The following is a 19,455-nucleotide window of genomic DNA, read 5'->3' on the forward strand; positions in this document are numbered from 1 at the left end:
AAGTGTATTGATCCTTTTAATCTACAGTGCTATGCTTCTTAACACCAGGGTGTGTCTTGAAGCTTCAGAATACAAGTTCACTACAAATTAGTTTCTGTTATTTTAACTAAATTACTATTAGTATGTCTCAAACCTATTGCTGTCTTCTAAGGCACTTCATCGTTCAACCCTTCTACTTAATTCTTGCTTATTGTGACCTTCCAAGCACAGGCTGCTCTATCTTCCATCACTTAAGAGTAGTCCTTTGAGTATTATGAAGTATAAAGCTATAATTATCTTACTTTTGTAATCTAAGGCTATGTCTACACTACCTCAGTAAGTTGACCTATGCTACACAACTCCAGCTATGTGAATAACGTAGCTGGAGTCAACCTTAGGTTGAGTTACCAGGTGCAGTCGACGGGAGAAAATCTCCTCATTGCGGGTAGAGTACAGGGGTCGACTGGAGAGCGATCAGCTGTCGATTTGGTGGGTCTTCACTAGACCAGCTAAATTGACCGCCAGTGGATTGATCTCAGAGCGTCATCCCGGCTGTAGTGTAGACCTGCCCTATGTGTCAGAATTGTCCTCAGACTTAGAGAGTAGGATGTCAATGAGCCTTATGTTGATAGCTCTTAGTTTCCTCAAAGCTGTGTTGGCTGGATGTTGTTAAAGCACCTGTAACTGCTGTCTTCTCTAAGGTTTCTTAGAAGACCATACAAGTATATTGAATATGTGTGCTAGAATTATAGCAGTAACATAATGTCTGAATTTGAAGTTAGTGAATGTAATGTGGTGAAAATTAAGAAACAGTTTCCACAGTTTAGCTGAACAGTATACATCTGGATTAAAGTCTGAGCTAGAACATAAAAACACTCTTCATATCTGCTTTGCAGAAAGTAACTTTCTAAAGACTGCTTCTTAATCATACCAACCATAAGACCTTATTTAATCTACCTTAGTCTATGTGTGTTGTTTGCCATTACTGTGAATAGATATGCAGAACATTTGGCCCATGAAAGTTTAAAAATACAAAATAATAATTGCTCTTTTAGAAAAATGAATCTAGGAATTATTTAACAATTTTTTGCCAGTCAATCAGATATTCCTTGAATTTCTTCATTATTTGCAAACCCCCAATGAAATTAAAGATATGAAGTGTACTTGCACTTCACTATTAAACAAAGTATGTTTTTTTGTTTTCTCTAACTCTCATCAGAAAAAGCCTTACTAGCTTTACAGCCAATAGCGTTTAAATTTAAAATGTTGTAAACTAAAACTGTTTAAAATCCATGTTTAAGTAAAAATTTGGTCACAGCAAGTACAAGCTCTTAGTCTATATTAAAATAAGAAGAGTACGTTCGTGGAAATGTGTAACATACAAAATTATATGTCTTACATGGATGTCTTTTATGTAAAAACAATGGTCTGGATGAGTGCACAAAACATAAAAGGAGTACTTGTGGCACCTTAGAGACTAACAAATTTATTTGAGCATAAGCTTTCGTGAGCTACAGCTCACTTCATCGGATGAATTCAGTGGAAAATACAGTATTTCTAATGCAGTATTGTAAAACACTATTACACATTCCTTGTGACTAAAAATTCTTAAAATGTAGAATAGGTTATATAAACATGCTTTAAGTGGTTTTGGAAATACCCTTTTGGAAAGTTGGAACTAACCCTATGCTTCTATCTACCAAAAAAAGTTAGAAATAATTCCTCCTCCCCCCCCCCCGCATTAAAGACCACATCCTGATAAGTTGCATGACTGATTTAATTTTTACAAGTGACTTGTTTAATACATTTCTAAGAGCCCTTGCCCTCACTTTTGTGCTGTGCAATGGCCAGTCCTTAAATTCTTAAAGTATAAGCTTGCATACATTATTTCTAGGTTCTATGTACATTAATTTAGTATTTTCCATTTGGGAGATGGATATGCAGAGCAAGAGAAGGTCATTGCTTAGAAGAACAAGGACATGTACTTTTTTTTGGGCATGAAATTAACTGTTCAAAAGGGCTTTTTTGAGTTAAAAGCCGCGTTCAAATACACCAGCCAGCGAGGTCAAATAAAGTGCAGACTCTAGTTCAATTCAAATCCCTGTTCTGAGAGTTGGTTTATTAAAGACGATTCCCAAACAGGATCACGCTTAGCCCACTGTACTTGGTTGCAGTCTTTCCAGAAAGTACATGCTCTTCCTCCTATGCCATAAGATTCCAAGGCCAGAAGGGACAACTGTGATCATCTAAAAAGAAAAGGAGTACTTGTGGCACCTTAGAGACTAACCAATTTATTTGAGCATGAGCTTTCGTGAGCTACAGCTCACTTCATCGGATGCATACCGTGGAAACTGCAGAAGACATTATATACACACAGAGACCATGAAACAATACCTCCTCCCACCCCACTGTCCTGCTGGTAATAGCTTATCTAAAGTGATCATCAAGTTGGGCCCATCCAAAGTGACCACTCTCTTCACAGTGTGTATGATAATCAAGGTGGGCCATTTCCTGCACAAATCCAGGTTCTCTCACTCCCTCACCCCCCTCCAAAAACCACACACACAAACTCACTCTCCTGCTGGTAATAGCTTATCCAAAGTGACCACTCTCCCTACAATGTGCATGATAATCAAGGTGGGCCATTTCCAGCACAAATCCAGGTTTTCTCACCCCCCCACCCCCATACACACACAAACTCACTCTCCTGCTGGTAATAGCTTATCTAAAGTGATCATCAAGTTGGGCCTGTGATCATCTAGTCTGACTTCCTGTATAACATAGTCAATGGAACTTCCCTCAAATGATTCCTCATATCTAAGGCTACGTTTTAGTCAACGGTATTTTTAATAAAAGTCATGGACAGGTCACAAGCAGAAAACAAAAATTCATGGCTCGTGACCGGTCCATGACTTGAACTATATACCCCTTACTAAATCTTGGGGCAGCCTGGGGGGATGCTGGAGGGGGAGCCACAGGTGCTCGGAGGGGTGGTGGTGGTTGGGCGGGGCTGGCTGGCTCCTTGTGGCTCCCCAGAAGTGGTGACATGTCCCTTCCTCAACAAACATGCAGCCTTACTCATATCTTTTAGAAAATCTCCAAGCTTGAATTAAACATTGCCAGTCTAGCTTCAACTTCCAGTCATTGGATCATGTTTTACCTTTCTTTGATAGACTGAAGAGTCCATTATCAAATATTTTCCCCCCCGTAGGTACTTTGTGATCAAGTCACCCCTTAACCGTCTCTTTGTTAAACTAAATAAACTGAGCTCCTTGACTCTGTCACTGTAAGGCAGTGGTTTTCAAACTGGAATACACGTACCCCTAGGGCTATGTGAGCTCTTGTCAGGGGGTACACAAGAAAAATCCTGCAGTGGCGAACAACTCACTTTATTTAGTAAGACTTGGCAATCTAATCATAGGTATATTATGACCCTATCTCAGATTGGAGTATGCAGTAAGACTACATTATTTGGAAAGGGGTACACAGCCTAAAAAGTTTGAAAACCTGTGCTGTAAAGCATCTTTTCAAATTCTTCAATCATTCTCATGGTTCTCTGAACCTTATTCTATTTATCAACATCCTTTTTGAATTGTAGACACCAGTACAGGACATTGTTCAGCCGCGGTTACACCAGTGCCAAATGTAGAGATTTGAGATTCCTTGTTATACATCCAAGGATTGAATTAGCCCTGCTGGCCACAGCATTGTACTGGGAGTTCATGTCCAGCTGATTATCCACTATGACACCAAAATCTTGGTCACTGTTTATTAAAATACATATTGTTTATTTGTGCCTTGTTTACCAAGCAATCCAGCAATCTCTGTATGGGTGACCTGTTTTCTTCATTATTTACCAGTCTGAATTTTTGTGTCATCTGCAAACTTTATAATTGATTTTATGTTTTCTTCCAGTTCATTGATAAAAATGTCAAAATAGTGTAGGGCCAAGAACTAATCCAGAACCCCAAGCAAAACACCCTCTCAAAGATGATTTCCCATTTACAATGACATTTTGAGACTTCTCAGTTAATTAATTTTCAATTCATTTAATGTGTGCTGTGTTAATTTTATATCATTCTAGCTTTTTAATCAAAATGTCATTCAGCACCAAGTCAAATGTCTTACAAGAAGTCTAAGTATATTATGTCAATGCTATTACCTTTATTGACCAAACTTGTAATCTCATAAAAAATCAAGTTAGTTTGAAAGGATCTATTTTCCATAAACCCATATTGATTGGCATTAATTATATTACTCTCCTTTAATTTTTGATAAAGACCCATATCAGCTGCTCCGATATTTTGCCCAGGATTGATGTCAGACTGACAGGCCTAGAATTACCGAACTCATCCCATCTATACTTTTAAAATATTGGTACAACATTAGCTTTCTTTCTCCACTGTTCCAAGACTTATTGAAAATCAATATTAACAATGTTGTTCATTAACATTAACAATCCATGCTTCTCAGCCAGCTGTTTTAAAACTCTTGGATACAAGTTATCTGAACCTGCTGATTTATAAATGTCTAATTTTAGTAGCTGCTCTTTAACTTCCTTATGAGATGCTAGTGGAATGGAAAGAACATTTTCATATGATATGACTACATCATATTTTTCCCTAATACAGAACAGAAATATTTATTGAACACTACTACCATTTCTGCATTATTATTATTATTGATCATTCCAAGATGCAAATGGTAGAATTGACCAGTACTGTTGTTAGGATTCTTTGTTCATAATGTAGGTTTAAAAAATTCCTTATTGTCCTTAACTCTGCTGGAGATAGATATCTCTGTGTATCCCTTTGCTTCTCTTACCAATTTTATAGAATTCCTAGCTTCAGTTTTATATTAATTACTATTGACTTCCCCTTTCTTCCATTTGTTATATGTTATTTGGTGGTCTGTAACTAATACCCCATCTTGTGCTTTCTGTTAGGGCATTGATCTGTAAGCATTCAAAATCATTTTCTTCTGAGTTGTCAGCTACTCAGAAACAGGTAATGCCATTTTTTTACATTTTACCCAATTGATCCTTTATAACTAGGTTATAACAATTGATTTTAATAGTCCAACTATGTGAATCATCCCATCAGGTTGCAGTAAAATCAACTGGATCAAATATGTGCTCATAAATGAGCAATGCAAACTCCTCTTGATTGTTAACCAGGTTCCCTAGCATTGCTGTATAGGCAATTAAAGAATTTCTTCTTTTCTTGTCCTTTGACTAATTTTGTTCTCTTAACATCTCAATTTTGTGCTAAATGAGTGCTCATGGTTTTCCCTCTTTTTACTCTTCCCTTTTGTTATTATCCCTCCTGACTATACTAGCCAGCCTGAAAAAGTCGGTTCTCCTTCAGTGAGATGGATGCCATCCAAACTGTACAGCTCCCTCTCCTCACAGAAGATGGACCAATGTTATACAAAACCCAAACCCTCCATGTTCTGCCACTTACCTAGCCAGCAGTTCACTTTCAGAAATTTCTGTGTTCCTTTGCTTATGGAACAGGAAGGATCTCTGAGAAGATCGCTTGGATATTCTTCTTTAGCATGCTTCTGAGTTCCCTGAAGTTCTCTCTTATCTGTAAGATATCCTATGACAGCGCATCATTAGCACCACTGTAAACTCTCTCCCCAATGGATCCTTGCCCATTGACTTCAGAAGCCTATCCAGTCCAGACTGACGGCTCCAGAAAGACGGAACACTGTCCTGTTGTCTGCCTGTCTTTGCAGAATGTGCTTTTGATTCTTCTGAGTACTAAATGCCCAACAAGGATCATCCATCTTCCTGGGGCAGTTGAAGATCTCTTTTTGTGCCTGCTTGATTTTTTTAGTTTGGGCTGAGCTGCCATCCACAGGAGAGACCCAAACATCCCTCCAGTCTCTCGGGCCAGTTGGATTTTGAGAGAGATCTTCCACAGTTTCCATACTGAGGACCTGGCATTGATTGGAAACTTCTAGCTCTGGAATTCCTCTTGGCCCTCTTTTCTCTGGTGGCCACAGCCCGCCCATCCTTGTCTGTTTTCAGTCATGCAGAATGCTGCTGTGACCTCTTGCCTCTGGTGATTATACACTGTCAAGCCTCTTCTCTGACTTCCTCTCTCTCTCTGACTTTTTGGTGGCTGTCCTTGAACCTGGGGTACTGGTGTTACTCAAACCTGGGTGTCTAGGAACTCCTCAGCTTCTCTGATTCTCCGTAGTGCTTCCACTTGACCTTCCAGTCCAAGAATCTTTTCTTCCAGTACAGTCACAAAATTGCACTTTATGCACAGGAAGCCCCTTCCGGCTTCAGGCAGGAAAGAAAACATGGGACAATCTGTTCCAGGTTCATTGCTGGTCACCTTGAAATTGCATGTAAAGCTGAACCTGGAAGGAAAGCCTCTCACATTCCCTCTCCAAATTACCTACTTTACACTGGGAAGTACAAATGGCAAATAAAATATTTGTACATCAAATGGATCCCTTTTTTATATATGGTACAGCATATAGAGGCTTTGTTAAATATTTTTTCAGTGGTATAGATCCCTTTAGCAATCAAATGTGGACTTGCTTGAACCCAATGGGAATTTTGGCACTGACTTTATTGGGAGCAGGATTGGGCTCTGTATATGGTATTATCTGGGAACAATCAGGTAGAATTAAGAATGATATGGTAAATCATGTTTCCCTGACTTTTTTTCTCATCTACCATGTCAAATCAATAAAAATAAAAAGAGCAACTCATTACAGATGAACACTGTGCATGGAAAAAATCCAGATACTTTCTCCTGTAAAATATTTGGTCTGTTGAAAGGGACTTTGCTGAAGTTCAGTAAATTCTTTTGAATGACTGCTATAAATCTAATAATCAGCCTGTAGGTTTTAGATTAAGGGTGTTACTGTGGTATCTGAGCATTTTACACAGTGAAAATTTTTTATATTACTTACAAAATAAATAAAATTATAAGATGCTTTGTGTTAGATAATATAAGAACATGGGAAGAGGCAGTCCCTTACCTTGAAGACACAAGAAATTTCCATCTGTCCCTTCTTCCCCTGGCCCCAATAGGTTTTAAGTATAGCTTTGGAAGTGCTCATTAGAATGTTTTATATAGACTCCAGAAAAGAACTTTATCCATCAGATCTGTTACCCTGGACTGTGTTTGTCCTCCATTAGGGCAAGGGTCAAGACTCCTGTTTCCTTTATATGTGCTGCTGTAGATTGTTTGCTGGCAGTGGGATATATTTTTCTAATATCTGCATGTGGATCATTTGAGGCAAGTTGCCATAGGTGTTTTTGGCTTACACACACTGTCATGGTTTTCAGCTTTAGTCTAACAATGTGGGATTACAGTAGTGGTTCTCAACCTAATTACCTTTGTGGGCCACATATGCAGCTCTCTATGTGTTATGCTGGCCACAACTACACAATATATACACTATCTGTGTGGCCCTGAGGATGTCACACGGGCTATAGGTGTGTGCTTATTGGGCTGCACGTGGCCCGTGGACCGCAGGTTGAGAACCACTGAATTAGAGTTTACTCCTGTTAGGCTGATCTTTATCATTCTTTTTAATAATTTGACTCTTTATATAGCTGTTTTTAGAAACTTTGATCTAGTTACCCAAAAAATAATAATCTTCCAGAATGGCTGCTGAATGAAGACAATGTAGAATATAAATAATTCTAGGGGTGAAGTTTGGATATATCAGAATTCCATACTTTTCTTTAAATACATACAAGCTAGTTGTTTTTTAATCTGCTTTTATTTTTCTTTAAATATAAATAGAAGTTAAATACTCTCTCACACATTTTCAAAGCATAAATTAGTCTGTGTTTTCATTCTACATACAACCGTCTCAAATGAATTTTTTTTCTTGAATATTAAGTGAAATCAGTTTGTATTGTAAATAGTGGTAATAAATACTGATAGTGGAAGTAAATATTGAAATAAACTAGGCTCTGTTTAAATTATCTCTAAATCCTGGAAAAATAAATAGGCAATATTTTTAAAAAAAATAAATATTTTAAAAAACAATAAATATACTTGTAAAAAGAAATCTTAATAAAATATAAACTATTCTGATTACTTCTGGTTCTTAAAATAGAACAACACCATCATCTGCCACATGACAGATTTTGTGATGAAGAAATGTGCCTGAATTAAAACATTCAAACACTGAGATTCCTGGTGTTTTTCAGATATCGAACAGCCCTCACAGTTTTCTCCATGAATGAAGTAAAGTCTCGGAGGATGAGATGGGTGCTGATTTTCTCTATCCATTTTTTATTTGACTTCAGTTTTGCAAAAAGTGTGCTCTGGGTAGCTGGGTCTGGCATGATCACTGCATCAGGATTTTTCACCTATGAAAAAGAAAATAAAAATACATTGGTTACAATACTATAAAATGCTCTTGATGGACAGGATCTGCCTTTATGCGTGTGAAAAATGTAAAAGATGCTTACAAGAAAGCACATGCTTTTCTTTGCTGTACTACTGGGTCAGCAGATAGTCTGATGGGGCTATATAACCTTATTTATCCCCACTGTAATCTATGGTACTTGAGTTTCATTTGTAGCCTGTACTACTTGTGCTAGGGAATCTTTTTCGGAATCTGACCTGGCAATGGTTCTATGAATCTACTTGACCACAAACTAACAACAGGTGAGCAATAGGCTATGTCCCAAAGTCATCCCCAAACTCAGTAGCAGCTAGGGCAGTTTGGCTGTATGGGTGGTCCAGGCCCCACTTCCTAATTGGGAAGGCAGACTCTATTTCTACTCCCCAGGATCTCTCATCGTTCCCACAGGTACAGGTTTTACTTGTGACCTTTTTGTTAGGCATTATGTTTAGTTCCAGCCAGTTCAATCAGTTTCTCACTTTCATGAAGGCTAAAGTCTCACTGAGTTCATCCAGCTATAGAGCAACACAAACAATTGCCATAAATCAATGTTTTCAAGATATACAGGTGAAATCAATGGTCCATTATCTTTCCATAACAGGACTATTATTCTAGGTTATCACTGTGTGGAAAAAGTTCAGCTCCCATTCATCTAAAAACGATGAAAATAAATACTATACAACATTTATTTTATATACAAATGGCTTTTCAAGGCATTAAAAAATAGCTTGTAGGAAATAATGGCCTATAGTTTCCATAATTCTTGATCCTGCAACACTCACTCACTTAAGTGGTTCTTATTCATCCAGTAGCTCCACTGACTACAAAGAATCTATTCACATGAAGAGCTATTAGTGCAAGTAAGAATTGCAGGAATGGAGTGAATTTTAAAGAGTTACATTTCAAAGTATCGCAAGACATACAAGCACAGCTAATGTGTCCTTTCAAGGTATTGCAAAACATCCAGAACAGCTATTAGAACTGAATAGCATTTAATTTTCTGAGTCCACAAATATTCAGGCTTTTGTAAAATGTTACGGTGTTATCAAATGTGATGCAAAAAGCAAGTGTTTCTCTGTAGGTGGCACTTGTTATTCAGCCAAGTCATTAAGCTATAGGTTGTGTTTATCAGTAATTCTATAACTTGTACATTTGATTTTAAACTGAAAATTTTTAATCATATCATACGATCCTGCATGAAAGCTTGCTTTTATGAGATTTTAAATATTTATATTGTTTGTTAAAGGTATTCTCTAATCTTTCTCTGGGTCACTTTAAGAGTATTTGTTTTTTACTTCAGTGGGAGTTTTGGGCATGAAGAGACTGCAGGATTGAGTCCTAATTCTACAACTACTAGGAAAAAATTAACAGAAAGCAGATTTCTCTTTGTCACCAATCCAGCATCTACTTTTTTGTGTCATTTGCAAAATAATGTGGCACATTTACTTGCTAGAGCTGGTGTGCAAATTAGAGATAACAATAAGCTGTAGAAAGAACAATCTAATTGTCAGAAAATATTTGTAAAATCTGTAATTTACCATTGATATCCTTTCTGATAAATATTGAGAGCATGGATTTGTGGAGCCAGCCTGCTTCCATTGTAACCAATGGGATCACTATCAGTGTCTACGTATTTTTCAGAGCATAATATTTCTGTCTCCTTTTCAAATCAAACTCAAAACAATTATGTATGGGTAAACATAAAAATAACTCACCATCTGCCTCACAGTATTTGCCAGATGCTTTGTACCATAACATATGGATTCCACTTTTTGCTTTTCACTAATAAATGTTTCTCGTACATATTCCAGGTATGTCTGAAATGTAAAAAGTCCACTGGAGATTCCTCTCAAGCATTTTTCCTAAAATGAGAGAAGGGTAAGGAAATTACTTATTGCAGAAAACATTATTTGATGAAAATATTGTTTCTATGTATCAGTTAACTAGCTAATGTTTATACAGTGCTTCAGTGAGCTTCAGATAAGGCCCTATGTATGGGGTTATTAATTTATTATAAAAGTTATTGATTCCTTGCCTCATTGAATCCAGAGAGTAGACATCCATCTTTCTCTGTGATCTTGGGGAGGTTCAGATTGTTTTGGGCAAGCATCTCCATACTGCTGTCACACACAGTAAACTTCTCACACATCTGGGAGTAGATACAGAGATTTTATTACACCTTTATCACATTACCATTTCCCAGGCAAAAGGCACTGTATAACTATGTCAGTAGAAAGGCCTTGTGTATTACTGAAATCTCCACAAAAATGTTTTTTTAATCAGCTTTTAAAATTATTTAGCAGAATAGTCAAATATGTTGTCCTAACTAATTAGAAATCACTGTTACATTTTCTATGCTTTTCATAATCTCCCATCAGAAACAATTTGCACTAGTCTATCTGATACACAGCATGGTTACACTAATGCAGATTGGTATGTTTTCTAAGATGTATGTCTCAAATATTTGCTCCTGTAGAAGGTCAGGAGACTGCATGTCCTGTAAATAAAAATGCTCTGGGTGGCTGTGCATTGTGCCTGCCTACACTCACTCCACTTTTGACAAATATCTTCGTGGCCCATGAGCTTTTCAGGACTAAAAGGAATTCACTTCCATGCTCTCTTAGGCCTTGCCCATGGGAAACCAGCATAAGCCACCCTGCAGCCCAATCAGACAGAGAGGTGGCCAATTCCATGGCCAAGCTCAAGACAAATGACAACAATATCCCAGATAAAACAGCTGGAGGGAAGGAGAGGCATAAAACACCAGATAGTCCCCTTTCCTGTTAAAACCTGCCAAGTGCAGCAAAGAACTGACTAACTCAGGTTGGGATCCCAGTCCCAGCTGCCTCCGTGTATTACCCACCTCGTCCTTCAGCTTGGCCGCTTTGCTGTGCAGCAGCCATGCCAGGGATTCACAATCAGGCAGCAAGGGGCTTCTGGCAAGCAAGTCCAAGGGATCATCAACAAGTTCCTCTTCCCCGGAGGAATCTGGGAGGGGGACAGCTTTGGTTCCGACGAGCAATGTCAGGGCTGCCGCTGCCAAGAGAGAGTCTGAGAAGAGGAAATAGACAAGGGAGTGGAGTGAAATCCTGCCAATTAAGTTACACACACTGTCAAAAAGACAGTGGGAGAGACTAGTTCACTCTGCTGCTGAGCATCTGTGTTACTTACATCCCCGAAGATAATTCATTTCCTTCTCTTTTTTCCCCCCTTTGCTCTTTCAAAATAGTTGCTGGCCAGAGGGCTGGAGAGCAGAATGAGATGCAGGAATCCCTGATCTTGGGCATATTTATATTCATTGCTACTGGTCACTGGGAAAATCCAGTATTAGAAAAAAACTTTTTTGTCTTTTGTTGTAATGAAAACTGTTATTGGGCTTCTAATGAAGGGGAGGTATAGGATACTATTGTGAAACACTTCAGGAAACTGAGCTCATTATAATAATGAATTAAGGATGGAAAAATAGTAATAAGACAGAAACGCCCCTGCAATGTGTTCTGGACTACAGTAAATGACTCAAGCAGCAGGCTTCCATCACTTGCTCTGGATACTCATTTCACCCCTTCTTACTTGGCATTAAACCAAGGGTGCAGCTATCCCAAGAAGCAAATACATTCTTGGGAGAAAACAGACATTTAGTAATTATTATGTCATGTGCAGCAGAAGCAGTCATACTTTTAAGGGAAAGGAAGCATAATTTAATTCCCTAAATAATTGGTAGACCATTCAGAAAAAAATACAACTCATAAAAATATACAAATAAAAAAAGACTGTAATTCTCAAAAGGATGAATTAGATGGTAGATGATGGATAGCAGTGAGTATCAGTTACTGTTAATTATTTTTACAGAATCCAGTAGTGTGGTAGGCATGTCAAAGTACATTTAGGCCTGGTATAAATGAGAAAATTTTGCTGGTTTAACTAAATGGCTTGAGAAATTGATTTAAGTTGGTTGAGCCTAGTGTGTGGATACTCTTATTTGGGTTTAAGAGTGCCTTATAATAAAGTGATTTTAGCTAAATCAGTTTCTAAAGAGATTTGTTGAAATTGGCACAGTTTTTTCATGTGGAGAAGACCATAAAAACACATTTCCTTCACTAAAGACAGTAGAATACCAATTGAAATTTATTAAATATCTTTGGATGCTTTTCTACATTTTCAAATATATTGATTTAAATTACAACACAGAATACAAAGTGTACAGTGCTCACTTTATATTATATTTTTTTATTACAAATATTTGCACTGTAAAAATGATAAAAGAAATAATATTTTTCAATTCACCTCATACAAGTACTGTAGTGCAATCTTTTCATTATGAAAGTGCAACTTACAAATGTAGATTATTTTTTTACATAACTGCACTCAAAAAACAAAACAATGTTAATCTTTAGAGCCTACAAGTCCACTCAGTCCTAATTCTTGTTCAGCCAATTGTTAAGACAAACAAGTTTGTTTACATTTACGGGAGATAATGCTGCCAGCTTATTATTTACAATGTCACCTAAAAGTGAGAACAGGCATTCACATGGCACTTTTATAGCCAGTATTACAATGTATTTACTTGCCAGAAATGCTAAACATTCATATACCCCTTCATGCTTCAGCCACCATGCTTTCATGCTGATGATGCTCGTTAAAAGAGAATGCATTGATTAAATTTGTGACTGAACTCCTTGGGGGAGAATTGCATGTCTCCTGCTGTTTCACCTGAATTCTGCCATATACTTCATGTTATAGCAGTCTCAGATGATGACCTTGCACATGTTGTTCATTTTAACACTTTTACTGCATATTTGATAAAACACAAAGAAGGTACCACTGTGAGATTTCTAAAGCACTCGACCCAAGGTTTAAGAATCTGAAGTGCCTTCCAAAATCTGAGAGGCAGGAGGTGTGGAACATGCTTTCAGAAGAGTTAAAAGAGCAACACTCCGATGCGGAAACTTCAGAACCCAAACCACCGAAAAAGAAAATCAACCTTCTGCTGGTGGCATCTGACTCAGATAATGAAAATGAATGTGCGTCAGTTTGCACTGCTTTGGACCATTATCTAGCAGAACCCATCATCGGCATGGACATGTGTCTTCTGGAATGGAGGTTGAAGCATGGAGGGACATATGAATCTTCAGTGCATCTGGCACATAAATATCTTGTGATACCAGCTACAACAATGCCATGCAAACACCTGTTCTTACTTTCAGGTGACATTGTAAACACGAAGCAGGCAGCATTATCTCCTTGAAACTTGTTTGAGCGATTGGCTGAACAAGAAGTAGAACTGAATGGACTTGTAAGTTCTAAAGTTTTACATTGTTTTATTTTTGAGTGTAGTTATTTTTTTGTACATAATTCTACATTTTTAAGTTCAACTTTCATGATAAAGATATTGCACTACAGTACTTGTATGAGGTGAATTGAAAAATACTCTCTTTTGTTTCTTACGGTGCAAATATTTGAAATAAAAACGATAATATAAAGTGAGCACTGTACACTTTGTATTCTGTGTTGTAATTTAAATCAATATATTTGAAAATGTAGAAAATATCTAAAAATATTTAAATGAATGGTATTCTATTATTGTTTAGCAGTGCGATTCATCGTGAGACGAATCGCGATTAATTTTTTTAATTGCTTGACAGCCCTAATAAAATATTAATTTACTTTCTATATGTATCATGGGAGAAGTGAGTGTTAAGGACGGACAATGCTTCCCTTTTCTTCAAAACACATTCAGCTGTTCTTACAAAAAGTGCTACAATATTTAATGTCATACTGGCAATTTATAGGAAAGTGCATTGTAGTAATTGTACATAATTTGCTGCAGTGTGGAAATGTGGTCAACAACCCCCTTGTGGCAAAGTTCAGAGACCACCAAACCCATTTTTACTTGACCATAAATCTGACTGGAGCCATTTGAACTCTAGCTGAGAAGCCAGAGCAGTGACCTTCTGTGACACAAAGCCCTCCGATACCCCCTTAATTCATAGCATTAATTTCATATGATCAATGCATATATATAAATGTAACACTGACATTATATAATCTAATCTAATGTATCAGAACATTAGAACCAGATCAGACCAGTGGCCAGATGGTATTCAGTCTGGTATTCTCTCTCTGAGACTGGCCAATTCAGAGGAAGGCATAAAACACACAGCCACAGGCATGGACAGTTATGCCTAAGAGGAAAGTTTCTTACTAATCACAGACAATAAGTGGTTGATCTGAAGCCTGGAAGTTGAGATCCCTTATATATATTTTTTGTCCTACCTAGTGAAATGGAAGGTATTCTTATTATTCATATAAAAATCCAATATTTTTTTAGAATTATTTTAAGCATTTTTCTTCATTACTATCTTATGGCAAGGAGTTTTGCAGATTAATTTTGTGTAACATGATCAGTGTTTGCAGTGGTGTTGTAACCGTGTCGGTCCCAGGATATGGAAGAGAGACAAGATGGGTGAGGTAGTATCTGTTATTGGACCAACTTCTCTTGGTGAGAGAGACAAGTTTTAGGTCTGGGAAACTTAGGGCTTGTCTTCATGTACCATGCTGCAGCTGCGCCACTGCAGTGGTTTAGTGAAGACGCTGCTAGGCTGATGGGAGAACTTCTCATGTCAGCATAGTTAATACACCTCCCCGAGAGGCGGAGAGCTTCTCCCATCGACGTAGCTGTTTACATGGGGATTAAGTTGGTATAACTACGTCACTCAGGGGGGTGGATTTTTCACACTCCTGAGTGACATAGTTATACCGATGTAGGTTTAGTGTAGTCATGGCTCAGTGTGTCACAGCTAAATGCAGGGTGGAAAATATTGTTTAGGATAAATAGTTAACACATATTTCAAGGGACCATATCAGGTGAAATGGAGGCCATCTGTTATCCGTACAGTAGAACATAACACCTACATGTTTATAGGATAAAAACTCCGTAAGGGTGGGATTTTCAAAAGTACTCATTGTTGGCCTTACTCAACTCCGGTGCAATCAATGGGAGTTCTACCATTAATTTAAATGGCTGCAGAGGTAGGCCAATACTAAGAGCTTTTAAAAACCATACCCTAGTCCCCCCTGCCCTTTTTAACTACTGATGTTCACAAAGGTAACTCTGAATACAAATGTTTTTTTCATAAGGATGAGGGGAAGTGTGGGTTACTCCCAAGGTTGCTACCCTCAGAGGAAATGGTAATACCATCGGAAAATTCTAAAGAATGCTGAGGTGTAGGAGTCAGAGCATGTCAGCTGTCAGATGCATGCTTAGAAGAAGCTCAAACAAGGGTGGAGACAGAAAACAATGCTAATGTCAGCAAAAGAAGGGTGTCTGCTAAGTGAGTAAAATAAATGGATAAATAATTGCCATTTCTGTATAGAAAAGAAGTGATTGAATAAAGATTTGAAAAACTACTGCTAGAGCTGCTATATATTCCACTCTACTTTATTTACATTCTGTTTTTAAAAAAATCTCCAATATTCTACAGTAATGATCCAAACCACTACAGTTTGGGATGTGCTTATTGCATTATTTGAGCCTATTACATAGGATACGATAATACTTTTAATAAAAGTAGGAATGCTACTAAGCATGTAGTTTTGTGCTTCTATAGAGAAATCTGTTCAGAGTGTGGAAGAGTCCCTCCATCATTTGTAGCCCATGAAAATTGGGATCAGAATAAAGAATGAACAAATGGCATATACATGGCTGACCGTCTCTTGAGAGGGAATTGAAGCCAATTTCACTGACATAGTTTTGATTTATATTCTCAGATAGTTTCCGCAGCATTTATACAGGACTCCTGTGAATATTGAATTAGGGGTCCTTGCACCCTCAACAAGACAAACTTCTTTCTATTGAGGAGCCTTTGTGCTTATAGTCCCTGAAGTTGCAGGTCCTGTTGGTGCCCAGAGCTGATTCTCTTCCTCAGTCTTCTGAGGATCCATGGAAGCTAAGTATGATAACCTCAGCCAGAAACTGCCTCCATAAAAAAATACCGAGCTTCAAGAACTGGGAGAATTTCTACTCCCAAGTATTTCCAAATAAATCTCCGTTGGCTCTGTTGGGTGCTATTGAATGAGGCAGCATTAAACCAAGGTGCCTTGTGACACAGCTGAAGTAAACAGGTCCTTTACTGTCCTGTCTTAGCACAGTTCATAGCCAGAGGGATTTCTTCATTTGAAAATGTACACCAAAGGATTCCTTTTCATTAAGAGAAGTCATTTTGCTGCATTGCATTTTACTTGTTGATTATTTGCCAGCTCTTAGGGGAACTGCAGAGGCATTTGGGATTTTTGCACAAAAAGTGCAGGGGAGTAAACATTTTTCTCCCCTTTTAGCACATTCTCATCATTTTAAAACCACAGGCCTAGTGAAAGACAGTCAGAAATTTCCTCTCTGAGCATTTCAACCAGCCGCATATGCAAACTGTTTGGATTCCCTTGCTTGTCTATGTCTGGATGGTGGTGTTATGAGAGAAGCCTTTAGTTTGGGAGAGAAGTCCTTGGTCATCTTAAAGTTTGTACGGTGGTTTTCCAGATTTGCCTGCTAACTCAAGAGGAGAATTTTTGTCATTCATTCTTCTGGACAAGTTCTATGTTTCCCCTAAGCCAATCCTGTTTTGTAGGCTACTGTAGATGAAAAAAGGCCATAGAGACAACTACTCTCAGGGAACACTGGGCAATTTAAAGAGACTGAGTTTTGTAATGGAGTGCCTCTCAAATCAAAGTTGTCACAAAATCAGAGGAGGAGAGTGTGTAAGGGATGATAGATACCCTTTTGTAGACTCTCAGGCTACAAAGTGCTTTCTAGTGCCAGGCTAATCAAGTGGTAATCGTGTTACAGTCATTTTTGCTCTTGAACCACTTGTCACGGAGGCTAGGTCCACAGTGGGAGCAAGTTTTGGCAGTACAGTTGTATCTACAGTAGGGCTTTGTCCAGCACAGGTCAAGGCTCACACCTCTTCACAACCCCTGTCCCATCTAGCTATGCCAGCAACAATTTTTAAGGTAGACTTGGCCTGATGGTTACAATTAAACATCATGCATCTATGAAGAATGCTAGAGAGACCTGAGAAAACTAAGCGACCAGGCAGCATGATGGCAGATGAAATTCAATGGGCAGATCCTTAGCTGATGCAAATAGGCATAGCTCCATTCGTTAGGTAACTGGTTCAAATTCAATCCAGGTCAGTATTGACAGAAGCTGATAACATCTGTATCAGCAGGCAAAATGAGTTAATGGTTGCTGTATAGTTCTTAGTGATAGGTATCCATATAGTCAAAGTATAATAACAGTTGGTGCCCCTGACAGAGGCTAACATTGGGATGGGCAATGGAGATAATTTAATCTCCTCACCTATGCAGATGGTCGTTTCAGGATAATATTTGTGCACATTGGCTGAGCAGCAGAGCAATCTCCAGGGCTGTCCATCTTTTTCATGATTATGAAATTCACACATTTCTTAAATGCCTGCCTCTAAGATGCAGTGTTGTTATAACTCTTTTACATTTGCTATCTGGGTATCTGCTTTATACCCTAGTATTCAGTGTTGACTTTCTGATCATTTTTGGCTTATTCATAATGACTATAAGATCACTCACTGAGTCATAAGACTTGTTTGTCAAAAGGCCCCATTTTGTGAGAATTGCGTATGAATAGTGATTTGTCTAGTTTCCATAGGAAGTAAGCCCATCATTTCCAAAGAAACAACTCAGTTAAAAATAATCCGACTTCAAGTTTCACTTGTCTTTGAGAAACCTTTCAGTTTCTTCTTGGGATTGCTTTGTAAATATAAAGTATTAGTTCTGAAAATTTGTGACAAAGAGAAGTTGGGAGGGCGAATGTTGAGATGAAAGACAAACAAGGACAATGCAATCAATATAAATGTGGGCGATACAGAAGTTCATCTCAGAACAGTAAGCATTTTTTATTGAGAAGACAATTAGATTTTTTATGTATAGTTTATATAACACTTTACATGTCAGTGGCACTTTACAAAAGGCCAAGCTCTCTTCCCCCAAAGAGCTTACTCAAATCGAAAGGAACATAAAAAGCATAAAAATATGTGCATTCACAGACACTTCTAAGCACTGTGATTTCACTCTTGAGCATTTTCACTGGATCCACTGCATTCAGAGTTGCAGCTTCCCTTTGCTGCCCACACACTGATTCATTTCTATATAAAATGCATTTTTCCTAAATTCCCCAGGTGTTTAGTGCTTTATAAGCTTCAGTTTGTTTGTGCCGTCTTGATTTTGAGGCAGTCATACTTCCTTTGGGGCATCCACCTCTTACAAGTGTATGTGTATCAGTCAATATTTCTTTTTAAACTCCTTTTCTTTTTTAAAGGAATGCTCACCTAACTTTCCTAATCCTTCTACCTGGCTATAATTCCTATGTCCATTTTACATCCTAATTATACTGTTTGCAACTTTTCCACTTACAGAATATGTTTGCTGAGTTGCCATCAAATGGCACCTATACGGTCTGTGTCTAGTGATATCACCAGTTTTATTCACATAGAGCTCAATCCTCTATCTTTGAAGTCAGTGGGAGTTTTGCCACTGACTTCAAAAGTAGAAGAATCAGCTCCATAGAACATGATCCAGAGCTCACTGAGGTTAATGGGAGTCTTCCTATCCAATGAACCTTGCATCATCCTGCAGTGCAAGACTTTATTTCCCATTTCCTTCTCTTGTTTGCTTTTATATCTACTGCCAAGACAATGAGATGATGGGTTCATTTAAATGTCTTTCTTATTGTTATTTCAGCTCTTTCTGGGAAAGGGAATTATTGTACAAGACATTACAATGAAACAAGATAAGCAGGATACAGATGCACACTGCACTGCAAATTCAAGCTACAACAAAGAAAAGTGATTTTTTAAATTATCCTTGCAATTTTAAACCTATAGCTAAATGGATATATGTATAGCTGGATTATCACCTCTAGTTTCTTATAAGAGAAAAGCCTTCAATTAAACTTTAGCACCTTCCTATATAAAACCACAAATATGCTTCATATAATTAACAGACAAAAAGAGGGAGGCCAATGTCCTCATGAGTTACATGAACAGAGACCAACCAGATATG

The 19,455-nt window shown here is 37.9% G+C and overlaps 1 protein-coding gene across 1 annotated transcript; it reads right to left on the minus strand.

Moving 5' to 3' along the window:
* Positions 1-8,127: 8,127 nt before the first annotated feature.
* IL6 (interleukin 6) lies at positions 8,128-11,557 on the minus strand. Its single transcript, XM_077809348.1, has 5 exons — positions 11,539-11,557; positions 11,231-11,418; positions 10,403-10,516; positions 10,083-10,229; positions 8,128-8,329 (listed from the first exon to the last, which is right to left on the minus strand). The coding sequence occupies exons 1-5, from the start codon at positions 11,555-11,557 to the stop codon at positions 8,138-8,140; spliced, it is 660 nt and encodes a 219-aa protein (XP_077665474.1). The 3' UTR covers positions 8,128-8,137.
* Positions 11,558-19,455: the final 7,898 nt, after the last annotated feature.

This window comes from Eretmochelys imbricata, chromosome 2 (genome assembly GCF_965152235.1).
Source record: "Eretmochelys imbricata isolate rEreImb1 chromosome 2, rEreImb1.hap1, whole genome shotgun sequence".
NCBI classification, from domain to species: Eukaryota; Metazoa; Chordata; order Testudines; family Cheloniidae; genus Eretmochelys; species Eretmochelys imbricata.